This window comes from Pholcus phalangioides, unplaced genomic scaffold, assembly GCF_987345545.1.
Source record: "Pholcus phalangioides strain wild (caught in Gottingen) unplaced genomic scaffold, Ppha-v1.0 ptg000011l_1, whole genome shotgun sequence".
NCBI classification, from domain to species: domain Eukaryota; kingdom Metazoa; phylum Arthropoda; class Arachnida; order Araneae; family Pholcidae; genus Pholcus; species Pholcus phalangioides.
The window spans coordinates 26,424,159-26,451,213 of record NW_028301604.1 but is presented as its reverse complement, the minus strand read 5'-3'; the positions used below and the strand labels follow the sequence as shown (position 1 = coordinate 26,451,213).

Here is a 27,055-nt window from a genome sequence, read left to right as displayed (position 1 = left end):
AAATTTCAACCTCTAAGGGGATTATAAGGTGGTTCAAAGCGCAATCATGGTCGAGCCAAAACCACTGAATCAATAAATATGAAATTTGGTCACTATTACATTTGATAATGTAGATACCCACTAAGACGGAATTTCTGAAAATTCAATTATGAGACGTTCAAATTTTATATGGAGGAATCATCGCCGAGTAATTTTCAGATTACTATATACACGTGAGCAAAGTCGTGGGTAACAGCTAGTTTAGAATATTTGTGGTCCATATATTGTTTGTAATTACATTTTTAGTTGGGTTGCTGTATTTTTGAAATATATGACATCCATATTTATTATGGGTATCTTTTTCTCAGCCACCTCGTTGGGCATTTTGCCTGTTGTGGCCTTGTATTTGTATCTGTTGTCCTGTCTTTTTGCAATATATATATGCCCAGCCCATTTCCATTTCAAACGTTTAATTCTTTCCATGATATCATACACGGTTGTTTGGCTTCTCATCCAAAGCTTTCTGTCTCTATTTGTGATGTTTGACATACATCTTTCTATGCCTCTGAAACTGAAAATATATTCGTATAAATAGGGTGTCATTGGATATGTCAGAATATAAGTTCGTAAGAGCACGTACTCTAGTGAATTTTGGATTATAAAAATCAAACTTGAAGAGATGACGTGCCGAAAATTTCACGAAGCATAAGCTTATTAAATCAGAAATAAAGGTATGAGAAAGTAAAAAGGTAACTATATACAGGGTGATTATAAAAAAACTATCCCGACATATGGGCCCCTAACTATCATACCATTCACAGAAACTGAATGAAATTTTGGCATAAGGTATTGTGATGTATGCGCTCAAGAATGATATGGAAAACAACAGTGTCACTCTAACAGTTACGGTTACAGTGAGAACATTTCGAAAATATCAAATGGCAACACCAAGTTTTTTGTATTGGAATGTGATCTCCATTGTGAAAAACCCTAAATAGCGTTCGAACGGCAACTGTAGCATGAAAATCACCGGCGGTAGATAGGCTAAAAGTGAGGACAACCAATAAGGACAGAGAAGCAGCATAAAATAAAGCATTTTATTGTGTTTCACAAATTTTCCACATGACCTTGTGGAGGACTAATCAGGCTGGGATGTCAGCCGAAGAAACGGTGTGACGAATGAAACGAACATTAATGCTCTGGTGCACGGCAAAGTCCTTTTTACTTTTTCCTTGCCTAGCTCCGGGGATTTTCGTACTACAGGTGCCATTCCAACGCTATTTAGTGCTTTTCAGTATGGAGATCGCATTAAATACAAAAAACTTGGTGTTGCCATTTGATATTTTCGAAATTTTCTCACTGTAACCGTAACTGTTAGAGTGACACTGTTGTTTTCCATATCATTCTTGAGCGCATACATCAAAATACCTTATGCCAAAATTTCATTCAGTTTCTGTGAATGGTATGATAGTTAGGGGCCCATATGTCGGGATAGTTTTTTATAATCACCCCGTATATATATATAAAAACACATGATTTTCAAATTTTCTAAAAAACAAAAATGGCGAATATGTATTTTCCCCGTCTGCCGGGTAAGAGTACTACGCAACCGAAGATTTCAAAGTAGTCGCAAACGAATGTTTTCGTAACTTCGGAACTAAAGCATTTTATGCCACCATTTCTTACATTTTCCACACTGAATCCAATCTTCATCGTAGGGTTGTTCACAGGCCAGGCTGGTGGATTTATCATTGCATGTCAAACTTGTTGAAAGAATTGGGTTTTCGATGGAGTTCTGAAAGTTTTTTCTTGTGATTTCAGGGCTTTTTTAATGCAACTACTAGAATTTTCTTCATACAGTCGACGTTCGTTACAACGAACTCCATCGTCCCGTCGAAACGGGATAATAGTAATATTCATATCGGAAGGAAAATTTACAGGGTGCATAGGAAAGTCCCTTTATTCTAGAACAACGTTTCTCAATCTAAGATCCACGACGATGGTATGAGTGGTTCGACTCGATAATTTAATTCTCACTAAATGAAAAATTATTTAACCATTGTAATTGATATTAGTAATATTCATATGGGTTCAATTAAAATATACCTTCACACTTAGGTTCACTATACATCATCGAGAAAAATGCAGGAACTTGCAATCGTAAATATAGGATATCACTAAATTTTATCATGCTATTTATTTATAGAGAGAGAAACGATGCCACTCTCCGCTTTTCATACGAAGTACGAAAGCCTGGATAACCAAGCGGAGATCGAGATGTTGTTCGGAAAGAAAATTCACATTCCTCTGTGGGGAATCGAACCACCAATCTCTCACTAGAGATCCACCAATCTCTCAGTGAGAGATTGGTGGTTCGATTCCCCACAGAAGAATGTGAATTTTTTTCCGAACAACATCTCAATCTCCGCTTGGTTATCCAGGCTTTCGTACTTCGTATGCTATTTATTGCCTTAAATGCAATTTTATAATTACTTCTAAAATCACTGAAGGGTGTGTAAATAAAGGGCAGAGTAAACAAATGTGTTTAGAGAAGAAAATATTCAAATGATCAGATTACTGTATGTGTGTGTGTGTGTGTGTGTGTGTATATCTATATATATTTCATTGAAAAAATACGGTAAACTAGGATCTTATATAAGTTAATATACGGAACATAACCAATTGTCATTAAAAAATGTTGCCAGAAGTAGGGAAAATCACTAATTTTTATTAAAATTTCTGAAAAACTGCAGAAAAAGTGGTGAACCTGACAAATATGTGAAATGAATATTTATATTTTTCGATATAATTATCATAATAAACTGGAGAGCCAAAAAAACTGGTACAGGCATGCGTATGCAAATAAAGAGATATGGAACCAGTCAGAGTACGGCGCTGCGGTCGGCAACGCCTATATAACACAACAAGTGTCTGGCATAGTTTTTAGATCGGTTACTGCTGCTACAATGGCAGGTTATCGAGATTTAAGTGAGTTTGAACGTGGTGTTATAGTCGGCGCACGAGTGATGGGACATAGCATCTCCGAGGTAGCGATGAAATTTGGATTTTCACGTACGACCATTTCACGAGTGTACCGTGAATATCGGGAATCCGGTAAAAAATTAAATCTACGACATCGCTGCGGCCGGAAAAAGATCATGCAAGAACGGGACTGACGAGAATCATTAAACGTGACAGACGTGCATTCCTTCCGCAAATTGCTGCAGATTTCAATGCTGGACCATCAACAAGTGTCAGCGTGCGAACCATTCAACGAAACATCATCGATATGGACTTTCGGAGTCGAAGGCCCACTCGTGTACCCTTGATGACTGCACGACACAAAGCTCCCATGCTCCATATCTCCGCCCATGAAAACCGCCTAAAAAACGCCGGATTATCGAGAGTCTACCGTATTATGAAAACGCTGCGTATTCACGACTTTAGTAAATGTTACGAATTCAAAAAAAAGTATCGTTGAGAAAACGAGACATGTATAAAAAAAATTGGAACAAAAAATTACAGGAATGTCAAGTAATAAGGGACCCAAGTGGTCCGTAAACTAGTTTCAGACATTTTACTGTTCCTTGGGTTCCGAAAGGTAAAGAAACGCTGTCGTAGAATAACTCGTGAACCGTTGATTCTAGAAGCATACTTCCAGTTGCGAAAAGTATTCAAATAACGGGTAAACCTCAGATACGTCATTTATATTGTAAGGGGTTGTACAGTTATTAAAACAAAAAATTTAACCTTTTATTTGGTCACCCTGTCCTAAAAACCCAATTAGAGAGTTGAGATTATATGTTTTAAGTGCAATATTTTTTCGGTTAGATATTTGAATTTGAATATCGCTGTAAATGAAGGAATGAACCGCATAAACTAATGAACAAGATAATTGTACGCTTCATATGCTGTGCTTTCTCTTATATTTTCAGCGATTTGGAATTCAAATATCTCAACGGATATTGCACTTGGAATATTTTTTGTTGGTCTCAGGAGAAACAGGGCAACAACTTTGTAACTGGGGTTTTTAGAACAGAGTGACCAAATATCAAAAGTTAATTTTTTTATTTTAATTTCTTCACACCTGGCCCAAAACTGTCAATTTTTTTTTTGATTCATTTGTGTTTATTGTATGCCAAAATGATCTTTAAAAAGAAAAAATAATTAATCATTTAATTAATTTGGGTTGATATCTTTACTTGTACCATTTGAGTCAGGTAGTAACTTGGTAAAAGAATAATTAAAAATAGGGCTGGTCCAATTAATAGTGAGATTGTTAATCTCAGTTAAAAATTTCAGTCGAGTTAATTAACTAGATCAATTAAATTAAAATTTGATTAAAAGTTTTATTTAAAGTTCATTATTTATTTTGATTTACAATACAATACAAATACAACGCCACAACAGGCAAATTGCCCAACGAGGTGGCTGACTTAAGAACATCATGGATCCCCGAACCCTTTTTTACCCTACCTACGAGCCCTACCTACTACTGCTACACCACACATGCACCCCGCCCACAACCCCCGCGGAACCCCCAACGAATCGGTACGCGCGGGAATGTGCGTGTACGTGTAGTGAAACCTGACGCGAAGTTTTTTTTTGTTTCTCTGTAATGCTTGTTATGTGTAGTGCTGCCATCTGCCACCAGTTTTTCAAACTATGAGTGAAGTATTATGATTGAATGATTTTTCGTTGTAGGACTGTTGCTCTCTGTGGCGAGACTTTTTAACGGGGAGATCGGCTCGCATTCGCGCCTTGAAGTTGGGAACCACAGAAAACCAACTTCAGCCGACCACCACTGTGGGGTTCGAACCCGGATCCTCGCATCGCGAGTCCGTCACTATAACCACTCGACCACCACAGCGGCGCCACATTTGTTTGGTGAAACCGATTATACGTCTTAAAATAATATTTCAAGATGCTGTATTATATTATTTTTCAATTATAAACAGTGACAAATTGTATTCTATTTCAGATAAGTGACCACATTTAAAAACATTTTCATCAATATTTTGATCAAAGTTTTCGACATGGTCATTGATCATTTTTGTCACACCACGGTCATTTTCTACACACGAGGGTAAATTAGACCGGATCCTACAATTTATTGCCGATTCCGAACGGCAGCTTTCGACATTTGTTTTTTGATATACTCACCGAGAGGTTAGTGCGTTAATTACTCGGTGAGGCAGTCCTTGAGGCAGCAATCTTTTTCTGTGGTCATGTTGAAATTCGACATGGGGAACATCCCAGTCGATGAAACGAAACCTGGTGATTATTTCAGTTTAAATTGGGTTTGATGGAAGTTTAAGAGAACAAAACCAAAATTTGTTGTTTCCTCTGAGAACAGCAGTTTACCTATTCGAGAAAAATCCTCCCCCTCCCCCCCCTGCTCAGCATCATTTGGGAGCAGTTTCATTGGGAGCAAAAGTAACAGCAGTATAATGATCAAAAGTAGCTATAAAATTAGAGACTGACCTAAAATTCCTGAAATGACTGATTTTATAGAAAAAACGACGTGAACTTAGGCCAGGATTATACTGTAAAAGTACTTTTATAAAACTTGAAAAAATGCCACCAATAAGATTATTGGTTACATTCTAGAAAATGAAACCGATGATATTATTCGTAGCATTTTTCAAGTTTTATAAAATGACTTTTATCAAACTTTTAAAGTGTAATCCCAGCCTAAGTGAAGAAATCCTAGGAACTGTGTGTGTGTGTGTATGTGTGACAAAAATGTTTAACGTTAATTCAAGCGTGCAGCCTCAATTTCTTAATTTATTCCCGTATGTGTTTATATCTAGGTGAATAGGTGAGTGAAATGAATCAAATATATTTTTGTAGCACCAATTAATAAAAAAGTTATCTAATAAGTTTGTTTTAAAGTAATATCATTTGAAAATATTCGACTAAAATTCGATTAATCGATTCAAATTTTTTTTGATTAACCAGTTCAAAATTACAATCGATTCCCAGCCCTAATTAAACACCATTTAAAATCATGTTAAAAATGAGGTACATATATGTGTACTTTTGGAGCGAAGAGGTTAATAACTATACAACTACTTCTTGGAATATGAATGACATATCTGAGGTCTATATATATACACAGGGTGATTCAGAGAAAATGTGGTAAAAACTTTAACAGGTGATAGTACACACCAATACAAACAATTGTTATCAAAGAATGCATGATCTAACACAGGGCCATCTTAAGAATATCATGGGCCCCCGGGTCAAGTGATTTTTCTACTTACCCTGTTGTAACAGCAAAAATATTGCGTGCATACTCTTACCCACCTCTCCCCCTACATGTAAGAAATAACTGACTTTTATCCGCATATTTTACTTCTAGAGTTTTTCGTCGTAAAATGATTTCACTACGCTCAGAGCCAGGAGTGTGCGATAGGTTCGGTAGCACGGGCCCCGCATTTAGGGTAATAATAATTTCTTTCATAGATTTTGGATGTTCATCTATTCTGGAATTATGCATTTTCATCTAGAAAAAAATAATTCTGGAATTGTTTCTCTAATAAATTCTGAAATTTCATCAGTCCTGGAATTATTTCTTTCATATATTCTGAATTTTAATGGGTGCTGGGGAATCATCTCTGCCAATTGTTTTTCTTATTTTCGATTCATCGATTTTGAATGTTGATTAGTTCTTGGACAATTTCTTTCAACAGATCATAATGTAATTGGTTTTGGAATTATTTCTTTCATCAATTTAAAATTTTCCTCAGCTCAAAACTTTAATTTTTTGTTAATATAAATTTAATTGGGTTTAATTTTTTTTGATTTTTATAGGAAAATTTCTACATTCCTGTACATTTTGTAATAATGTAAGTGACTTTTCGTACGCCGATTCTTCTCTCCTACAGAACACAGTATATAAAATCGGGCATAAGGGGCCCCAAAATTATTAAGATCCGCCTTTGGACCCGCTATTATTTACGCACTGGGACCTGCGTCTGCTAATACTGGCCCTGGTTACGCTACAGTGTCGACGGTATGGTATCCGAACCTGAAGACATATAAACACCAGTTAGACATATGCCAGATGTATCCGTGCTATAATTTTTTACTTCTTGAAATACATAGTGTAAAAGGGTTTTACAGTATTACAAAAGCGTCGCAGAGGTTTTGTAAAAAAAAAGCTTAAAACTTACTAATATCAGTAAAGTATCATTGAGTTTGTTTCAACGAAATATTTTCATAGACATAAAAAAATTCTGCAATTTTTCACACATTTCTTGAGATAAGAAAACAACCCAAATTCTCATAACACCAACTATTCGGAAATGCAGCAGGTTCGGTCAAATTTACAAGACGTATTCACGTAAAAATAAATCCGCTATCGATTGGAGATAATACGAGTTTCCCGAATTTTTTAAAATTGATTTTATGTTAATCAGCTACACAAAGTAGACGATCAATTTCAAAACACCATCGTAGGTAAATCTAATCAATTTAGGTAAATCTGAAATGATCAATTAAAGAACGAAGTATATATACTCTTCGACTAGATATTATGAAAATATGAATTTGGTTTCCAAAAAAATTATTTTCAGAAACTTCTATAATAGTTTATTTTTCCGTATTGAACTTATGAATCATCGTTTCCCAAGAGATATTTGGATCACTATTTCTCAAAATCGGCTGTGTTTTTCTTATGATCGAGAGAAGAAAAAGAACGCGGAGAGTAGTCAGGAAAATATAGCTACACGTAGACCCCATATTCTAAAATAAGATTCTTCCTTTGAAATGGTTCCAACTCCCAATGACATAAACAATTTGAGGGTCGTCGCCGAAGAAATACTCAGAAAATACTTAAGATGATAGATTTTTTTGATGAACAGATTAGAGCTAACTTGTGTATTTTATTTATTTATTTTTCATGTGAATACGTCTTTTAAATCGGTTACCTGACCAAACCGGCTGCGTTCCTGAAAAATTGGAGTAGAAAGAGACGAACAGGTTATTTTCTATTCAAATCAACGAATATTCCGGTTACATGCTAAGCATCTGCAAAGCCTGCTTTGCAAAAATTAATTTGTTTTATGTCCAGTTCCCCAATAGATCTCGATCCCCATATTAGTCCGGCAGCAAAATAGGGATTTTTCGTCGAATCCTGTTTTGAACTAATAAGTTTTTTTTATTGTTGGTATTTGATGTTTAGGGTATCTAGATTCATAAAATAGCGAGTGTATATTCTTGGACAACTCTCAGAATTCAAGATGGTGGCCATCGCTAAATTAAATATTTAGGTTCTATGAAAGTTTGCATTTATCTTTTCATAAGCATGTTTTCCTCTTATATTTATTGCTAATTTTAGTTGAAATTATCCGAACAGATCTGAAAGTAAATATTTTTGTACGTAAAAAAATTTAACTTAGTGAAGGTGATCATTTTGAATGTATATTTTTACTAAATTTTAAGAAATTTTGTTATTTTTATATCTCGTAACAGATAAATTTGTTTAATTATTTTTTAAACGTACATTAACACAAGTATTCGATTTAATAAAATATATAATTAGTAGTATCACATAAAAGGTACATTCACAAGTAAAGTAAGGTAGTTTAGTTACATTTTCAATGATATGTCACTAAATGAAGACGAACGTTTGTTAATCGAAACCTAAATCAATTCCATTTGCTCATCTTGTAGTTGGTTATTTTTTATTTAAACAGCCGTTATGCGCACAAATGCAAAACACTAGACAGGATAAGTCTGTGTTCAAGCAACCACATCTTTTGTACTACATAGTATGGATTGGATTTTTGATTTTTTTTTGGCGCAAGGACCATCTAGGTCAAGCTGCGCCAGACCTACTACATAGTGCTTTTGTTTCACTATCACAGGAGCATTTAATTAACCTCAAGACATCACTTGGACAAATTCAGAAACACTGTTGTTTTGGTAGTAGCCAAATTGTTTAAAATCTATGGCGGGAAGTGTATCCAAAACATTTTTCCAGATGATGGTTTGAAGGTGTTCTCTTTTTAAATTCTACAGAAAAGCTTCATTAGTGGGTGGCAGACACAGAATCTTGGAAGTTGCGAAGAGCTATTTCTTCCCATTTTAGTGGAAAAAGCTCTAACTAGTGTTTCTGAAAGTGTCAAACATTTCGGATGACTGCAGTAGATGGTAATAAAAATTAATGATTGCTTGTTCACATCTATAGTGCTTGCTTTTTCATCGTCCACCAATGAAAGGCAACGACTCATTTTCAATACTTTTACTCTTTTGCCTTTCCCTTCTGTACCAAAAAAGCAAGCTGTGGTATCACATCCACTCAGAGCATGTCCGGCCAAGATATCTTGTATGATGTCAGTGTGTTTTTGGACAAAGAATTTAATGTCAATCAACGACCTTTCCTCGGATAGGCGATTCCATGTACATCGGGATGGTTATACCTTCCTTTAAATAATGTTAGAGAAGCAACAAAAAACATCAGTGTCTGATGCAGGTCGTACAAGGACTGCCAGAACAGCAGGTGTGGAAGACGAGATTTTGGAGATGGTGGCAGATCAGCCAACTACAAGCGCACGATCTGTGGGCCGTAGCCTTGGCGTGCCACAATCCATGACATAGCGGGTGTTGAAGGGTGAGAGGTTGCACCCATATAATTTTCAACGAGTGCAAGCATTGAATGAAGAAGATTATGCTCGTCATATAGACTTCGCCCGCTGGCTCCTACAGTAGAGTGCAGCACGCCCAGATTTTGCGGTAACTGTTCTTTTCTCCGATGAATGCACTTTCGCACGAGATGGTGCATTTAATACCCGCAATAAACATGTCTGGGCGTCTGTAAATCCACATGCGCATCAGCGACGCTTCTCCATCAATGTTTGGGCAGCAATCATCGGCGACGCTCTAATAGGACCGCATCTTCTGCCGGAATGCCTTGACGAGGGCAAATACCGGACGTTTCTGCAAGAGTGGTTCCAGCACGATGAAGCCCCAGCCCATTTTGGGCGAGAGGTTCGACACTATCTGAACATCACTTTTCCAAACCGATGGATCGGGCGAGGTAGCCCTGTAGCTTGGCCACCACGATCGCCCGATCTGTCGTGTCTAGATTTCTTTTTGTGGGGACAGCTGAAGAGTCTGGTGAATGAGACTCCTCTTGACTGTGAAGAGGACCTAATCGCAACACTTTCGGCTGCTGCTGGGGAGAGGTTCGCGATATGCCTGGAATATTCCAGAACGTTCGTCAATCCCTCCTTCGCCGCTGTTCTTCTTGCATCACCGTTGTCGGTCACTCTTTTGAGAAATTATTGTAAATTATTCATTAAAATTGCTTTTTTAACGTATATGTTATTCTTGTGTTTTCTCCTCGTATCCTCGGTTTTACTATGGTGCGCCTTGTAGCACGCTTGTATTTCATTTTAGACCATGCATTCATTTTTTGATGAAAATTGTTTGCTTTTGTTTGTACTAGCACCTCTTAAAGTTTTTCCGATCTTTTCTGAATCACTCTGTATTTGTAAGTTGTAATAAGTGGAACTCAGGTTTCAGTGGATCTATGTAATTTTGAAGCTGATGTTAAAAACTGATGACAAAGTCCTTCTCGGTCTTTGTTATCTGTTGCAATTCGTGTTTTCGTCTCTTCTTTGTGCTTGTGTTGTTCACCTTTCTGCTGGCATTCCTCTTCACTAATGTTCACAAGATATTTTTCCAGCCAAGTGTAAATATGTAAGCTTAATGCCCATGTCTTCAGAGTTTCTGTCTTCAAAATTATTCTGATAATACCTTTAAGACCATGGCCAAAGCGCCTAAATAGAGTTTCAATCCACATGTCACTCCGGATTCCATTCCAGAAGCCAGGTATTTGTCCATAACGTGATCACCACTCAGAAAGTTTATCACACTGACAGGAATTTTTGCTATTGCGCTTAAATAAAACAGACCATATCGTGCATAGTTTTGATGACTGATTACTTGCTGCAAAAAAGTAGGGCAACACTTTACGAACAACTTGGGGCTAATTTCTTTCTCATTCTGCTTTTACGTATAACATCATGAGGAAGACAGGTTTTAATAGACAATCAACCCACAGCTTGCATGTTTTGTTCTTTGTGGCTATAGTTTCTAGAAGCGATATAGGATCATTGCTATTGTTTGGCTGGTGAACATCAGATACACTCCGCAAGACTTCTGCAACCATCCTTAAAGCTCTCATATTTTGAGGAAACTCTTTCCGCCTCTCAGCATCTTCGGGACTCCAGGAAACACCCCAGACATCAATTCTAATAAGCCACTGTCAGCCATTAAAAAACCAACAGTACCAATGAATCCAGAGCCGGGCTTTGGAATTTCGCGGCCCGGTGCAAAAACATTTTTGCGGCCCCTCCAAAAAAAACTTTATGCAGTCACTCTCCAGCTTATAAGTTTTTCGACTTCCGAACATAAATCTTGAAGGGAAAAAATTGTTCAGAAAGAACTCATTTTTCATTATTTCAGGAATGCGTTGATAGTTGAGATCGAATCAAACACGATGTATTGAGATGGAGTTGCATTTAAATTAATTTGATAACATTTATAAATGGTTAATAGTAATTGGCGTGGTCCACACCTGCTTAACACTTCATGGTGGCTCGAATCATATTGAACAGACATACATTTCTGATATACTTATATAATGTTTCATCATCTTTATCAAATACAGGGTGATCAGCGAATAAGCCCTTATTTCAAAATTAAATATCTCTACAACAAAGATCAATAGAATTATGCGGTAAACGGTACGTTTATTAGCAAAACTGTAAGAATGTTGTACAGAAATTTCGAAAATTTAGTTTTTTTTAATTTTTTAAAATTAAAAAAAAAAAAAACTGGAGATTTTGGGGTTCCGAAAATCCTCATTTATGTGAAGAGAAACCACTGCATTCGCCTAAAGTTACTGCATGGGCTGCGGTATGCGCCATGTGTGCTGACAAATTGTTCCAAAATTGTAACGTAACGTTCAGTAGTAATCGTTTCTCGCACGAAGAAGGGGCCGATAATGCCTCTGGCGCATACCGCAGCCCATGCAGTAACTTTAGGCGAATGCAGTGGTTTCTCTTCACACAAATGAGGATTTTCGGAACCCCAAAATCTCCAGTTTTGTTTCTTTTTTTTAAATTTTAAAAAATTAAAAAAAAACTAAATTTTCGAAATTTCTGTACAACATTCTTACAGTTTTGCTAATAAACGTACCGTTTGCCGCATAATTCTATTGATCTTTGTTGTAGAGATATTTAATTTTGAAATAAGGGCTTATTCGCTGATCACCCTGTATCTGTTGCAATTCGATAACTTTGATCATTTTTCGAATCTTTTATTGCTGTTTTTGTTTAATTAATGTAAATAATAGAAGTAAAGGAATCAAATACTGGATTCCCAAAAATAAAAAAACATTCTGAAACATGTTAGAACTGCATTTGAAAATGTAGATTAATTTAAAATTACTACAGTATATTCCGCTTATAACGTTCCCACTTAGAAAGTTTTCTCGCTTAGTACGGCTTGTTTTCGTAATCCTAACTTTTACTGACACCTATCGAAACTTCCCGTTTAAAGCGTTTTCCCGCCTACGACGCTTTTCATGACGAGTTTTTGGAAAACTCTATTAGTGGGATTCACTATGTATGAACTTTCCAATGTTATTACTTGTTTAAAACAAAGAGTTTCTTGCCAGAAATAAAATCCAAGATTGTAATTTCAATATTTGAATATTCAAAAAGACGCCCTGGTATAGGTTGTCGAATATTAGCAACACTAGGTGCATTCAGCCTAAACCTCAGATATAATTTATTTAATACACAGTTTTCAAACACATTTTCTTATCAGAGAATGAACTGCCCGTGCTGCAAGCAACGTAGCCTACATCCTAAATTTTTGGACCTTTGTGCTCTTAAATGTTTTTATGCCTGATGTCATATGTCATGAAACAGAATATCTCTAATGTCGGTACTGTACTAAATGGGTAATTAGATTGAGAAAAAAAGTCGGAAAGAGATGTCTCACCTTTTTTTTTTCAGAAGTTCAGTAGTAAAAATTGTCAAAATTTAGAATTCATGCATTGTATATCCGTCTTCTGGAATTTCGAAGAAGTGGTCAAGCCTCCCAGGGAAACATCATGACAGTTCAGAGGTTCCCAGGAAGGCATGCAATTAACACTCCGAAGGACAGTCGAAGTTACTTCGCTCCGGGACAGTCGTCATCTAGAGATGTCCATGCCACAGGCTACTAGGGCTAGTGGAAGCACCGCGGGATGAAACTATAAACATTAACTTGTGCGAGAAAAAATTACTAGATTTCTTTAAAGGTGTTCCTTTTCATTTGATGCCCTAAGTATGTTTTTTTTTTCTTGGTTAATGTAGGCCTGTTATTTCTTTAATGGCAGAAAGAAAGGCTGACTTTTTTCAGAGGTAAAGAATGTGACCACCTGCACACACTCTTTTCCTGTTTGAAATAAGCTAATGCTATACCTAATAACACTAAAAATGATATTATAGGGGCTTCAAACCGAAAGCCTCCTTTCACAATCAATAATAGTTTAATGAGAGAAAAATTAAATTTCAATCGAAAATTTCAAAACATCTGCTGAGAAAGAAAAGGGTTTCTTTTGGAAGAATTGCGGCCCCTGAAATTTTGCGGCCCGGTGCGACCGCACCTTTCGCACCCCCCCCCCCCAAGTCCGGCCCTGAATGAATCTCATCAACAAGTGCATACCTCCAAGACGTAAGACAATGTTGGCAAACTTTTCCGGGAATGCCCAAGTGATAAGGAATGCAACTCTATAAAACTGTTGGTCGCATGTAAATATGGGAAAAATCCTGATCTGCTAGCTCAGTAAGTCGTTCAGCTTCTACTAATGATGTCATCATTGTATCTAGATGAGAAGGAATCATGTCGATCGGAGTTTGATATTTTGCAGAGTTTGCTGGTTTCATCTCAAATTCTTTTTTTCAACATGTAGGGGAACCCGGGGCAGAACGGGGTACCGGGGCGGAATGAAGTTCCACGTTTTTCGGTGGCAAGGGGGTGCTACCAGTGAGTGGCAATAGGTAGATCTAGACCCACATGTTACTGCGCAACTACGGCAGCCATGTTAGTTTGATTTTCTTGAGCGTTGGTACGTGAGGTTTCCGTTGTGTGATTTATCGCTCCTGTATTGTAACTTCTGATGATTTTGTAACCAAGGTAAGGTATACATACTTGATTACATTATAAATGTAGTTAGTACATGCTTGAAGTACGTTTAATTGTCTTTAGTTTCGTGTAGTTAAACGTTTGTTTACGTATCTTTCACGAGTGACCTTACCTCCCTAACCTGAATCGTGTCCCTGAGGCGGAATGGGGAAGTACCCATTCCAGCAAACTGTAACCTGTCTTCCACCACATGGTGGTCAAATGCACACACTCTGTTGCTATGTCTGTTCCCCAGTGTTGCTATGTCTACCAGCACATTGCTCTCACAGACTTCAGTCACTTGATGTTTCTTTTATGAAGCCTTTAAGTCTTCATTACAGAGATGCGCTTCAAAAATTGCTGCGAAGCAACACAGGGGAAGTCGCAACTCTCTTTCAAATTTCAACGCTCTTCGGATCAGCTTTTATCCAAAGCGCAACAATGAAAATTACTATTAATGGTTTTCAAGCTACAGGACTATTGACAACTGACCAATCCATATTCACCGACACCAATTTTCTCCCAGCAGACACAACTGACATCGGATTTGGTAGGCCTTCAAGTGAAGAGGTGATCATATCTGGAGCTGAACAATTGGAATTGCCTTCGTCTAGCACACCAGTTAAAAAAGATATGCCTTTGAGGTTGGATGATAAAGCTGACGAGGTTTCAGACAACTCTAATGATGACACGCCAGCGAAAAAGGTCCGATTTAATGAGGCTAGTTGTGCCACTCCTGGGTGCTGTTGGATGACAACTGATAACAGGGTCTCTTCATTTCATGTTTCACCTGAAATTCTAATGCTTATTCCAAAAGTTAAAGAGAGCGCGAAAAGGACGCATCGGAAGAGGGGGAAGATCGCTGTCTTAACAGATTCCCCCATGCAGAAAAGGGTTTTAGAAGCCGCTATTAAGGAAAAAGAGGAAAAAAAAACTTTGCCAAACAAGAAAGAGCAAGGATAAAACTATTTAAGAAAGAGAATAAAATTGAGAATTGAAAAAACAAAGGAAATTGCCTAAAGATAGGAAAAAATAATGGAAAAAACCGAAAACTAGCGAGAGTGATTCTGAGGATTGTTCTGACTGTGAATGTTTATATTACGGTGAATTTCACTCAAAGTCAGTTGAAGGTTGAGTCACTTGTTCCATGTGCAAAAAACGGGCACACAATTCCTGTGCGGGAATAGACAGTGAAGATGATGAGGCTGTCGTGGTGTGTGCATTTTGCGAATAGGCTTAAGAAACGGACACAATCAATGAAAACTGTAGTTAAACCTTTATAGTCAGTTAAAAATAATTTTCTTGCATTTCCACTAGTTTTATATATTTTTATAATTACTTGTCCTTACCACCCCGTTCTGCCCCGGGCATGGGGCAAATGACACAACTTTCTATTTTTGAAAAAAAATATATTGTTCTTTTGTTTTCTTACAATATCATTGCATTTTTGCGATTATTAAATTATAATGTATCCATAGAAAAATTTGCAGCTCTCTTGATTAACCTTTTCGTATTTTTAAACCATATTTTCAACTTGGTACCCCGGGTTCCCCTAAGTGTATTATATCCATTATACTCTGGGCATTGTATACATAGAAAAACAAGATTTATGGCAGGCCATGTTAAGGTCTTTATTTGGCGTCGATCTTCGAAGTTCTTCGTATTTTCTGTCGTCATATATCTATCTCATTGCATGAAATAATATTTTGAATTCGCTGTTCACCTTGCTTCGATAAGTTTTCCAGTTTTTCCCTACAATGATATTTCCATTTAAAAAAAACAGTCTGATTTCTCCATACTTCTTATTTTTTGCTATTACAATATTCGAAACTGTAAAGATTATGAAAATAATTTAAAGTCAAAGACATTGATTGGGGCAGGGAATTCGGCAATATGAATCTAATTGTACAGAAAGACATACCAAAACATCCTTACAGCATGGCTGCACAGACAATACTGGAAGTTGACATTCATATGGAAAGTAAATAGTAGAAAATAACCAGTAAAATGTTGTTGCAAGTCTGTAATTCAGTTGAATATATAATATATAAACTTAAACAAAAAACACGCTACAACAGGCAAAAAAAAAAATTCTGGCTGATAAGATCACGAACTTAACACTTATGATATTTAACACTTACTAGTTCCAATATGGCGGAATACGCCATCTTGAATATTTCGAGTTGCCCAAGGGTACCAAAGAGGTACCCGACATTTCCCGATTCCTTATACCTAGAACAAGCAATTTCAATAATAAAAAACTTCCAAAAACAAAACCAGGTTTTGCTCGTCAGCAATAGTAATTTCCTGGGCATTCTGCTGATGGTAACGAGTTTCCTGCTCTCTCTACAGTAGCTGGTGTGCAGAAGCACTGTTGACGCTGAAGCGCAATTCATCAGAGAACATGACTCTGAACCATTGTTGCTGATCATAACGAATACAATCATTATACCAACGTAATTTTTCTCGATGATGAAAGGTTCTCGTAGCGGAATGAATTTTACTGGCTTCCGTGTGCATATAAGCCAATATTATTTAATTGCCTATTTAATTGAAGAGAAATGGTTCTCATACATACACGAGTGCCAGTAGCGTTAGCAAAGTCTGCGGATACCTGGCCAAGAGTAGAATTTCTATTTCTTTTCACCACTAGGCTCACATATCTATCCTATTGAGCTGTGGTGATCCTGCCAAGGCATCTCTCTAGAATGCTTTCGTAGCACTTCTACCTTCAGTTTTCTTTTCGGAACTCGAAATGGAGTTGAAAGGCAAATGAAAATTTTTACGGCATCTTATTTATGGTGTGAGTGTGTATGAAACAATACTCAAAACCATATTTAGAGAACATGCAGTAAAGAGGTGGCAACCACCCCCTTATAAATATGCAGCCGAATGATTGAATTTTCATTCGGCTGCATTTCTTCATTTCTGCATTCTTGTAATTCTTCATTTTTTTCAAATGAAGTTCTGCGCGAATCATGTAGACTGAAATAAATTTTGAAGTCGTTAAAAAATCTTTCTTGTAAAAAGGTAAAAAATAAAAGTTTATTAACATTTTAGCGAGCGAAAATCAATTTCAGTCGAAAGGAAATGAAAAATCTTTATTGAAACATGTAAAATTTGGTATGAAAATGTGAGTCGATGACAGCTAAGAAAAAATCAGTAGAAAAAATCCGTAACTATTAATTTGATAAAAGTATCTGATTGAATAGTTTTTGCTATCATTTTACTGTTCCAACCAGCCACCTTCATATATAAAGGTACCATTTTTACATTCTTTATTGAGGCTTATCACGCGTAACAGTTTCGATGAAATTTTAGAATAACTCAAAAAATATTGCCTTGTTTTATTGATCAACTTTAATCTGCTTAAAACGACAGCGTAAAAAAACGATCGCGCAGTAAACACTGTGCAGTGTATGCACATTCCCTCAAAAAAAAAAAAAAAAAAAAAATGACTTGACAGTGAAGGAGAACATTGCCACATTTTGGCAAAACAATAATGATTTTGGGAAAACAATTTTTCCAATAGATCTCGTTTGGTTAACGCATTACAAATCTGGTGATAAATTTGCCAGTATGGCGGGGCGAATGTAACACGCAGTAACAAGGTTAACATCTCTCTACAGGAAGAGGAAAAACTGCCAATCATGAAAAAAAAATAACTGTCTTATCTTCAAACAGGATTGGATATATATTTCAGTCAATTTTCAAAAATACTGCTACCCTCTGCAGAGGAAAAATTTTACTTTTGTTGGTTGTTTGACACATAACTGACCGTTAGAAAAATGACACGTCACCAAGGCCGGTTCTAGACATTTTTCACGTGTAAGCGAATATTATTTTGGTGATAAAAAAAATCACCCCTGCCCTTCAGTTGGCGCCATCTGCGACCGAGTAGTTCACAGGATTCAAGATCCGGCCCTACACACAAAATTTCAAAACGTTATAACTCATTAAATATTCGCCTGATCCTAAAACGAAAAACACTTATTATTTTCACAAGGAATCACGTGTGTAATTATTGGGCTTTCGATAGTCGAGAATAGGTAACAAGACGTAGGCCTATGGCATTTTACTAGTGAATCATTGATCCTATAGAGGTGTATTTCCAATTAAAAACGTAAATAACGTGTAGATGTACTCAGATATGCCATTCATGTTGCAAGGGGTTGTATAGTTATTAAAATGAAAAAAATTAACTTTGTATACGAATACCCCGTCCTAAAAATTCCAATTAGAAAGTTGTTGCTCGGTCTCCTGAGGCCAACAAAAAAAAATTCCCCATTTCTTCACTGAGATATCAGAATTCGAAAAACGAAATAAAATTGGGGAAAAAACAACATTAAATGCGAAAAAAACGTTTTGCCCGCATTTAATGCTGTTTTTTCCCAACTTTCCTCCATTTTTCGAATTCGAATATCTCAGTGAATATGGGCATGCTCACTATGCCCCTCTCCCGTATCCCCGTCCATGTGTACCGTAGAACCTGGTAAATTGACCACCTGTACAATCTGGCCACCTGGATAAACTGCCCACCTAGTTTTGATAAATACAATTTAAGACTTCAATATGTGCATTCTGTATATTTCCTGTCAAGTGACCAGAAAATTTTTTGAGGGTCAATTTAGACAGATTCTTCTGTATATATCGAAGTTTCTGTTATTTCAGTTATTTTATTGTGTCCTAAGACGCGTTGCTAGGTCATTTGAGCGATGGATGAAAAATTACTTGAATGGCCCATGCTCATTAGAAGGTTGAGCATCCCTGAGTTACATAGTTTCGCCTGTTTACATTTTTTTTCTTTTTGCGAAATCTTGTAAAATTTGCGTTGGGTAAGCTTAGTTCTATCAAAGATTCTCCATTTGACTATGGAACCTCGTTGTAATAAGTCTCGATACATTGTGGAATTGGATATTAAATGGGTACCATCTAGAACACCATTATTTTATGTGAAGTCCATTTTTTTTACAAAACATTTCCCCCAACACCCGCAGTATAACGGGGCTCCACTGTATTTGTTTCTATAGTAGAGAAGAGAAAGAGATCTCAATTCTTTCATCACTATTTTTTCTAATTTTGCCCAAATTAGACTAGGCTAATTATATTTATAGTATTGTATTTCGCTTATTGCATTCTTTTGTTTCAGATCAGAATGGACGGGCCCACCTGGTATGGTGGCCGAAGAATCAGTAAAAGTGAATTCAGATATGCGCCAAAAAAGGCTGGACAGACAGGTTTGTAGGGGAAAAAATGCAGTTAATTAAAAAATCTGCTCATTGAATGTACTGTTCATTAATTACTACATAGGAAATACGTGAAAACACTTGGAAGCAATCATCAAGTGGAGGAATTCAATATTACCCTTATTACTTTATAAAGGGCTAAAAAAATCTCTTGAATAAAGTTTTAGCTTAATATAAAAAAAAAACTGATGCCAAATTTTTTTTTATTAAATTATAAATGTGAAAATTCACTAAAATTCATCCTTGTGGTTAGAACGAAAAATGGTTGGTTGTAGATACTAAATAACTATAATAAGAGTGCATACTCTCATTAAGGATATCAAGATTTTGAAGTTTTATATATATAAAGTCGGGCAATATTCTGTCTTTTCCGGAAAAACAAGAAGTGCCCAAGAAGAAAGAAATAATTTTTATTCCGGTGAGAAACAATTTTCTGGTGTTAAGTACCTCATTTTGGGTCAGAGTTTTTTTTAATAATATCCAATATGAATAGGGTTTATTATGCATGAAATGTTCGGTGTATGCTGTTCTTTTATATCTCTAGAGAACTCAATATTTCTCTTTATGAATATTTCATTATGTGACAATACTCATAAATGCGATTACACAGCGATGATAATCGAAACGTTTCTTAAGCCTAAGTACGGAATGTTTCACGAAGAGTGGACGAATGGAATACGAAGTCTACGGTGGATTCTAAAATTAGAGAAAAACATGAGGAAATAACAGCAAAAAAGGGAAATGTCAACTTTGATACAATAGTTTCACTCCTGTAAAATAATTAATACATGAATTATGAAAATTAAAATTTTTATACTGCTCAAATAAAAAACAAACTCACAAAAAAAAAGTTGGCACCATTTTCCATCGTACCAAAAAACATACTGTGATATTTAAATGAAAATTCTTCGAGACATCGATGACTTCAATTCTCAATTTTTGATGTTTTTTACGAGCTAAAATGACCAAGCATCAAAAATAATATAGAGATAGTCGCAAAAAAAATGACGAAAACAAAGGATTTCAACTTTCGATATATCGTGAATTTTCTTTCGAATATTATGGGGTAAATTTTTTTCAGTATACAAATACAAGGTCACAACAGGCAAAATGCCCAACGAGGTGGCTGAGAAAAAGATGCCCATAACAAGTATATTTTATCATGTATATATACAGGGTGATTATAAAAAAACTATCCCGACATATGGGCCCCTAACTATCATACCATTCACAGAAACTGAATGAAATTTTGGCATAAGGTATTTTGATGCATGCGCTCAAGAATGATATGGAAAACAACAGTGTCACTCTAACAGTTACGGTTACAGTGAGAAAATTTCGAAAATATCAAATGGCAACACCAAGTTTTTTGTATTGGAATGTGATCTCCATTGTGAAAAACCCTAAATAGCGTTCGAACAGCAACTGTAGCATGAAAATTGTAATAAATATACTTAGCCATTTAAAAAGGCTAAAACCTAAAGATGTTATTTTGCTATCATATAGTGGCAACGGTGCTTTTGTAAACACAGTACAACGTTTTTGTGTCTCCAGCAAGTAAGCTATTCCTGCATTTTCACGCCAGTGCTTAGGTTATGTATCTCCACATTTAAAGTAATAAATAATCAGTTATATTAATGTTAAACCAGTTCTGGAAACATTATTTATAATAATGGCGACGAGGAAGTGTTCCTGTAAAGGTAAATAAATCGAACCTTGTACGCGCTGAAAAAGAAACTGATTGCGCTACAATGTCGAAAGTAGGCTTAGTTGGTCAGTTGTCGATTTACGATGATGCCAATGAAGATTTTGACTTGTACATCGAACGGCTCGAGCAGTATTTGCTAGCTAATGAAGTGGAAGATGAAAAACGCGTGCCAGTGTTGATCTCCGTGCTCGGTGCAAAAACATATAAATTGCTTCGTAACTTGCTAACACCGCGTCTACCCAAGGACTGTGAGTATGAAGAGCTGGTCAAATTGCTTCAAGAACATTTTCGTCCTGCACCCATTACCATCGCTGAAAGATTCAAGTTTCACCTACGAAATCAAAAGGAGGGTGAAAGCATCACCGAGTATTTGGTGGAATTAAAACGGCTTGCATCAACGTGCGTTTTTGGCGATTTTTTGAACGAGGCTTTTCGGGATAGATTCGTTTGCGGTATTCGCTGCGAGGCAACTCAAAAACGTCTACTGGCAAGAAAAAATTTGAAACTTGCAGATGCCATTGACATAGCTGTAGCAATGGAACTCGCTGAAGAAGGCTCTAGTAATATCAAGGTTACAGCGGCTGGACTCTCATCGAATGTAAACAAAGTGGGAAAATCGACTTTTCATCAAAATAAGCCAAGATGGAGTAAAGGTATTCACGAAAACAAATCAAGTTCTCAGAAATGCTATCGATGTGGTGCGTAACACACACTGCCGAAAAGTGTAAATACAAAAATGCTAGGTGCCACGCCTGCAATAAAATTGGACATATTTCTCCAGTATGCAAGTCAAAGCAGAAAAATTTCTCTGCTAAAATGGTATCTACTGCAGATAAATTGGACACTGAAGAGTATAATTTATTTTCAGTGAATTCAATTAATAAATTGAATAAAGAATCCCGTTTCTTGGTTAACGTACAGATCTGTGGTAAACAATTGGAAATGGAGTTAGATACTGCGGCAGATGTAGCCATTATTTCCGAGTGTTGGCTGAAGAAACATTTACCTCATATTGTTCGCAAGTTTACGAATGTATTTCTTAAAGATTACAATCAAAATCCTATCGATGTTTCCGGGGAGGTGATTGTAGATGTCACTTATGAAAACCAGACCTCCAAGTCCCGTGCTGTAATTGTTAAAGGCGATCGACCAGCATTGTTTGGAAGAGACTGGATAAAATGTTTCAAGTTGAATTGGCCTAAAATATTTTCTATATACAAGGTAAATGAATCTGGTGATCCTGCCAAGAGACTGACTGATAAATATTACAAGCTTTTCGAGGAAAGTTGTGAACCAATTAGACGTATCAAGGCAACATTGAAAATCAGGGAGGATGTTCAACCAGTTTTTTGCAAATCACGTCCTGTGCCTTATTCGTTGAAGGTGAAAGTTGCCGAAGAAATTCACAAATCCGTACAACGTGGAGTTTGGAAATTTGTGGAGCATTCCAGAGTTGGGCAACATCTCTTGTGATCGTGCCGAAAAAGAATGGTGATGTTCGACTCTGTGGTGATTTCAAGGTCACTGTGAACAAGTATCTTGATCAAAATCAGTATCCACTGCCTACACAGCAGGATTTGTTTTCGATTCTCAACGGTGGAAAGTATTTTGCAAAGTCGGATTTGAGTCATGCTTATCAACAAATCGAACTTGATCAACGCTCTCAAGAATGTCTTACTCTAAACACTCACTTAGGTTTAGTACGTCCATCGCGATTGTTGTATGGCATAAATAGTGCGTCGGCAATTTTTCAATCATCAATTGAAAAGATCCTTCAGGGTTTGCAATCAGTGATATGTTTTCAAGATGATATTTTGATTTCTGGTGATACAATTGATGCACATTTGAAAACATTAGAGAAGGTATTTCAACGATTTTCTGATTATAATGTCAAACATAATTTGTCAAAATGTAGTGTTTTGCAAGAAAGTGTAGAATTTCTTGGCCATATAATTGACAGTCAAGGTATTCATCCTACTGATGAAAAGATTAGATGCATTAAGCAAATGAAAGCTCCCACTAATGTCACTGAACTCAAGTCATTTTTAGGTCTTTTGAACTATTATTCAAAGTTCATTAAAAATTCTGCTATGCTATTGGGTCCTCTATATGAATTGCTTCATAAGGACACACCATGGAAATGGTCGTCTCAATGTGAAGAAACTTTTCAAAAATGTAAAAACATTCTATCATCAGATGCAGTACTTGTCCATTATGATGAAACATTGCCATTACGAGTATCTTGTGATGCTTCTCCATTTGGTTTAGAAGCTGTTTTATCACATGTCATATATAATAAGGAACGTCCCATAGCGTATGCCTCTAGAACGTTAACTAAAGCTGAACAAAATTATTCTCAAATTGAAAAAGAGGCAGGAGCAATCATTTTTGCTATAAAAAAATTTCAGCAGTATTTGTTTGGTAAACCTTTTGTATTGGTAACTTACCATCGCCCTTTAATAAGCATTTTTGCACCAGACAAAGGTATCCCTGTAATTGCGGCAGCTAAGCTGCAGAGGTGGGCTTTGTTGTTATCTTCATTCAAGTATTCTATTGAGTACAAAAAGAGTTCTGATCATGCTAATGCTGATGGATTAACTCGTGCTCCAGTAGAATCTGAGACGGATGCACAATCTGATGTATTTAAGATTTCATATTGTGAGGATTTGCCGATAACTAGTTCAGATATTGCCAAGGCAACTCGCAATGACCCACTTTTGGGAATGGCCTTGAAGTATGTTCAGAATGGTTGGCCTGAAAGACTCGATAATGAGGCTTTAAAACCATTTTTCATTCGAAGGGATCAGTTGTCCGTGGACTGTGGTTGTCTTCTATGGGGAATGCGTGTGATTATTCCACGAAAATTTAGAACACGTTTATTAGATTTACTGCATGATACACATTCTGGAATTTCCAAGATGAAAGCTATTGCGAGAAGTCATATTTGGTGGCCACAATTGGACAAACAAATCGAAAATCTTGTTCTGCATGTCCGAAAGTAAACAAAGCTTTGCCAGGAACCCCCACTTCAACCGTGGGTATGGTCCAAATTTTCATGGGATAGAGTGCATATTGACTTTGCTCAAAAAGATCAAAAGAATTATCTTTTGGTTGTTGATAGCCACTCTAAATGGTTGGAGGTGATACAAATGCCTTCTATTACTTCTTTCAGTACCATTGATGCTTTGCAACAGTTATTTTCTCGATACGGTTTACCGTCAGAGTTGGTTTCTGACAATGGTCCTCAATTGGTTTTAGAGGAATTCAGATCCTTTTTAAAATCTAATGCAGTTATTCATACTCTGATACCAACATATCATCCTCAATCTAATGGACTCGCAGAAAGGTCAGTACAGACTTTCAAGCATGCATTGTCAAAAATGCAAAATGATCCAAGTGATCATAGATCATTGAGTAAGAAAATTTCTCAATTCCTGATGACATATCGTTCTATACCTCATTATACAACTGGTGTATCACCCGCTGAATTGTTTTTGTCTAGACAACTCAGAACACCATTATCTCTTGTACATCCCAGTGTTCAAGCAAGAGTAAAAAAACAACAAGATTCACAGAAAATGTATTATGACCGTAGTCATAATGCAAAAAGGTATTTTCACCCTGGTCAGAAAGTTTTTGTTCGATCCAGTAAGAATCATCAGTGGAGTCGGGGAACTTTGGTGGAACCCAAGGCAAGCAAGACATGGATTGTTAACATCGCTAGTGAGAAATATCTTGCTCACATTGATCAGTTACGCCCTGATCATGCTTATTTCACAAATTTTCCTTGTGGAGGACTAATCAGGCTGGGATCTCAGCCGAAGAAACGGTGCGACGAATGAAACGAACATTAATGCTCTGGTGCACGGCAAAGTCCTTTTTACTTTTTCCTTGCCTAGCTCCGGGGATTTTCGTGCTACAGGTGCCATTCCAACGCTATTTAGTGTTTTTCAGTATGGAGATCGCATTCCCATACAAAAAACCTGGTGTTGCCATTTGATATTTTCGAAATTTTCTCACTGTAACCGTAACTGTTAGAGTGACACTGTTGTTTTCCATATCATTCTTGAGCGCATACCTCAAAATACCTTATGCCAAAATTTCATTCAGTTTCTGTGAATGGTATGATAGTTAGGGGCCCATATGTCGGGATAGTTTTTTTATAATCACCCCGTATATATATATATATGCATGATAAAATATTATACAATGCCCATAAAATGTATTTATGGTTGTCTTATTCTAAGTATGGATAGCTTCTCGATTTACCCCAACATGTTTATCGTATTTCTTTTTAAACGTGTCAATTGTGTTAGAATTTATTACGCCCGGGGGTAAGCTATTCCATTTATTAACAACCCTAGTAGAGAAAAATTCCCTGCGACACCATAACCTAGAATTATTCCTTACCAATCGATACTGGTGTTCCCTTGTAAAGAGAGTCGATTGACGGTGTAGTAATAATTCATGGTCCATCTTATCCATCCCGGTGAAAATTTTCAGCACTTCGATCATATCTCCCCGACACCTGCGTTCATCGAATGTAAACATATTCAGAAAAGTTCCACTTCATAACTCAAACCCCGTGTGCCAATAAGGACACGCGTAACTCTTCTCTGCACCTTTTCAACCAAGTCTATGTCCCTCTGTAGGTATGGTATCCAAAACCTTGCAGCATACTCCAGTCCAGCACAAACCAAGTCTCGGAAAAACGGAAAAATTACTTTCGAAGAACGCGAAGAGACGTTTTTGAAAATGAAATCGAGCATTCTGTTCGCTTTTTTGACCACCGCTGAACAATATTCAGAAAACCTAAACCGCTTGTCAATGAGAATTCCCAAATCGATCACCCTAGTTGCATCCGGGATAGTGACACCATTGTACTCGTAAGAGAATCGTGGATTGTTCGAACCATAAAGAGCGACCATCCACTCGTCAACGCTAAACTTCATGCTCCATTCATTTGGCCATGTTCCAATCCTGTTTAAGTGGATATGGAGCAACTCCCTATCGCTTTGATTTCCGACTACTCCCATCAGCTTCCCGTCAGCTGTGAATTTGCTAATAATTCCATCGATACCCTGATCAAGTTTATCGATTAAAAGTGAAAAAGTATGGGGTCCAGGACACTTCCAGGAACTCCGCTAGTGCCGCTTGTCCAATCAGAGAATTCCCCGTTCACCATAACCCGTTGCAATCTATCTCTCAACCACGATTCAATCTAATTCAGCAGCTGCCCCCAATCCCAATCTCGTGTAAACGCTGCAAGAGTTCACCATGTTGAATCCGATCGAATACCTTCTAGAAATCAAGGTAAACAACATCTACATTCTTGCTATTATCCAAAGTCTTCGTCACGTGGTCATAGAAGCAAAGGAGGTTAGTTACACATGTTTTCCCCTTCCTGAACCCATGCTGATTATCCGACAATACACTATTCTCGTCTAGCCACACCACCAATTGCTTTTTGATAATAATTTTATCGCGCACCTTGTCACCACCTGCATTCTGGAACAATCCTCGAAACCAGATCTCTCCATAACTGCCATAAGCAGCTCTTACTCTCTCAAGCTCTTGTCTACGTTGTAGACTCTAAGCTGGAGGTCAAACTTCTTCACTTCCTCCACCGTGAATATGTCTTTCAACTATTCATCTTCGCGGAAGTCGGTCAGTAACTTTCTGGCCCCCTCCCTACTAATAGTGTCAACGATAAACGCACCTCGCTTGGTCTGCCAATGGTCTTTAACTCGTATTTTGGCTTTCGCTGGGTCAAAGTTTGACCACTTCCAAAGGAAAAATGCAGGTTAATTTATTTTAAATTATTGTATTTTTACTTATTTTATATTGGTTCAATTATTTCCAAAATTACACAGCAGGGATTCCCTTTCAAATCTCTGCTTGCATTAACAAACAAAAAAAGAGGGTGAAACAG

The 27,055-nt window shown here is 36.9% G+C and overlaps 1 protein-coding gene across 5 annotated transcripts in view; it reads left to right on the top strand.

Moving 5' to 3' along the window:
- The window catches only part of ktub (Tub domain-containing protein ktub), a 208,039-nt gene that overhangs the window by 109,244 nt on the left and 71,740 nt on the right, over positions 1–27,055 (top strand). For 4 of the 5 annotated variants that reach the window (XM_089239410.1, XM_089239411.1, XM_089239407.1 and 1 more), the window contains one exon: positions 19,319–19,406. In XM_089239410.1, the coding sequence (XP_089095536.1) occupies positions 19,344–19,406 (63 nt within the window). In that variant the 5' untranslated portion in view covers positions 19,319–19,343. Of the gene's footprint in view, positions 1–7,838; positions 7,966–19,318; positions 19,407–27,055 lie in introns of those variants that run through there. The other variant, XM_089239409.1, reaches the window with a different exon arrangement.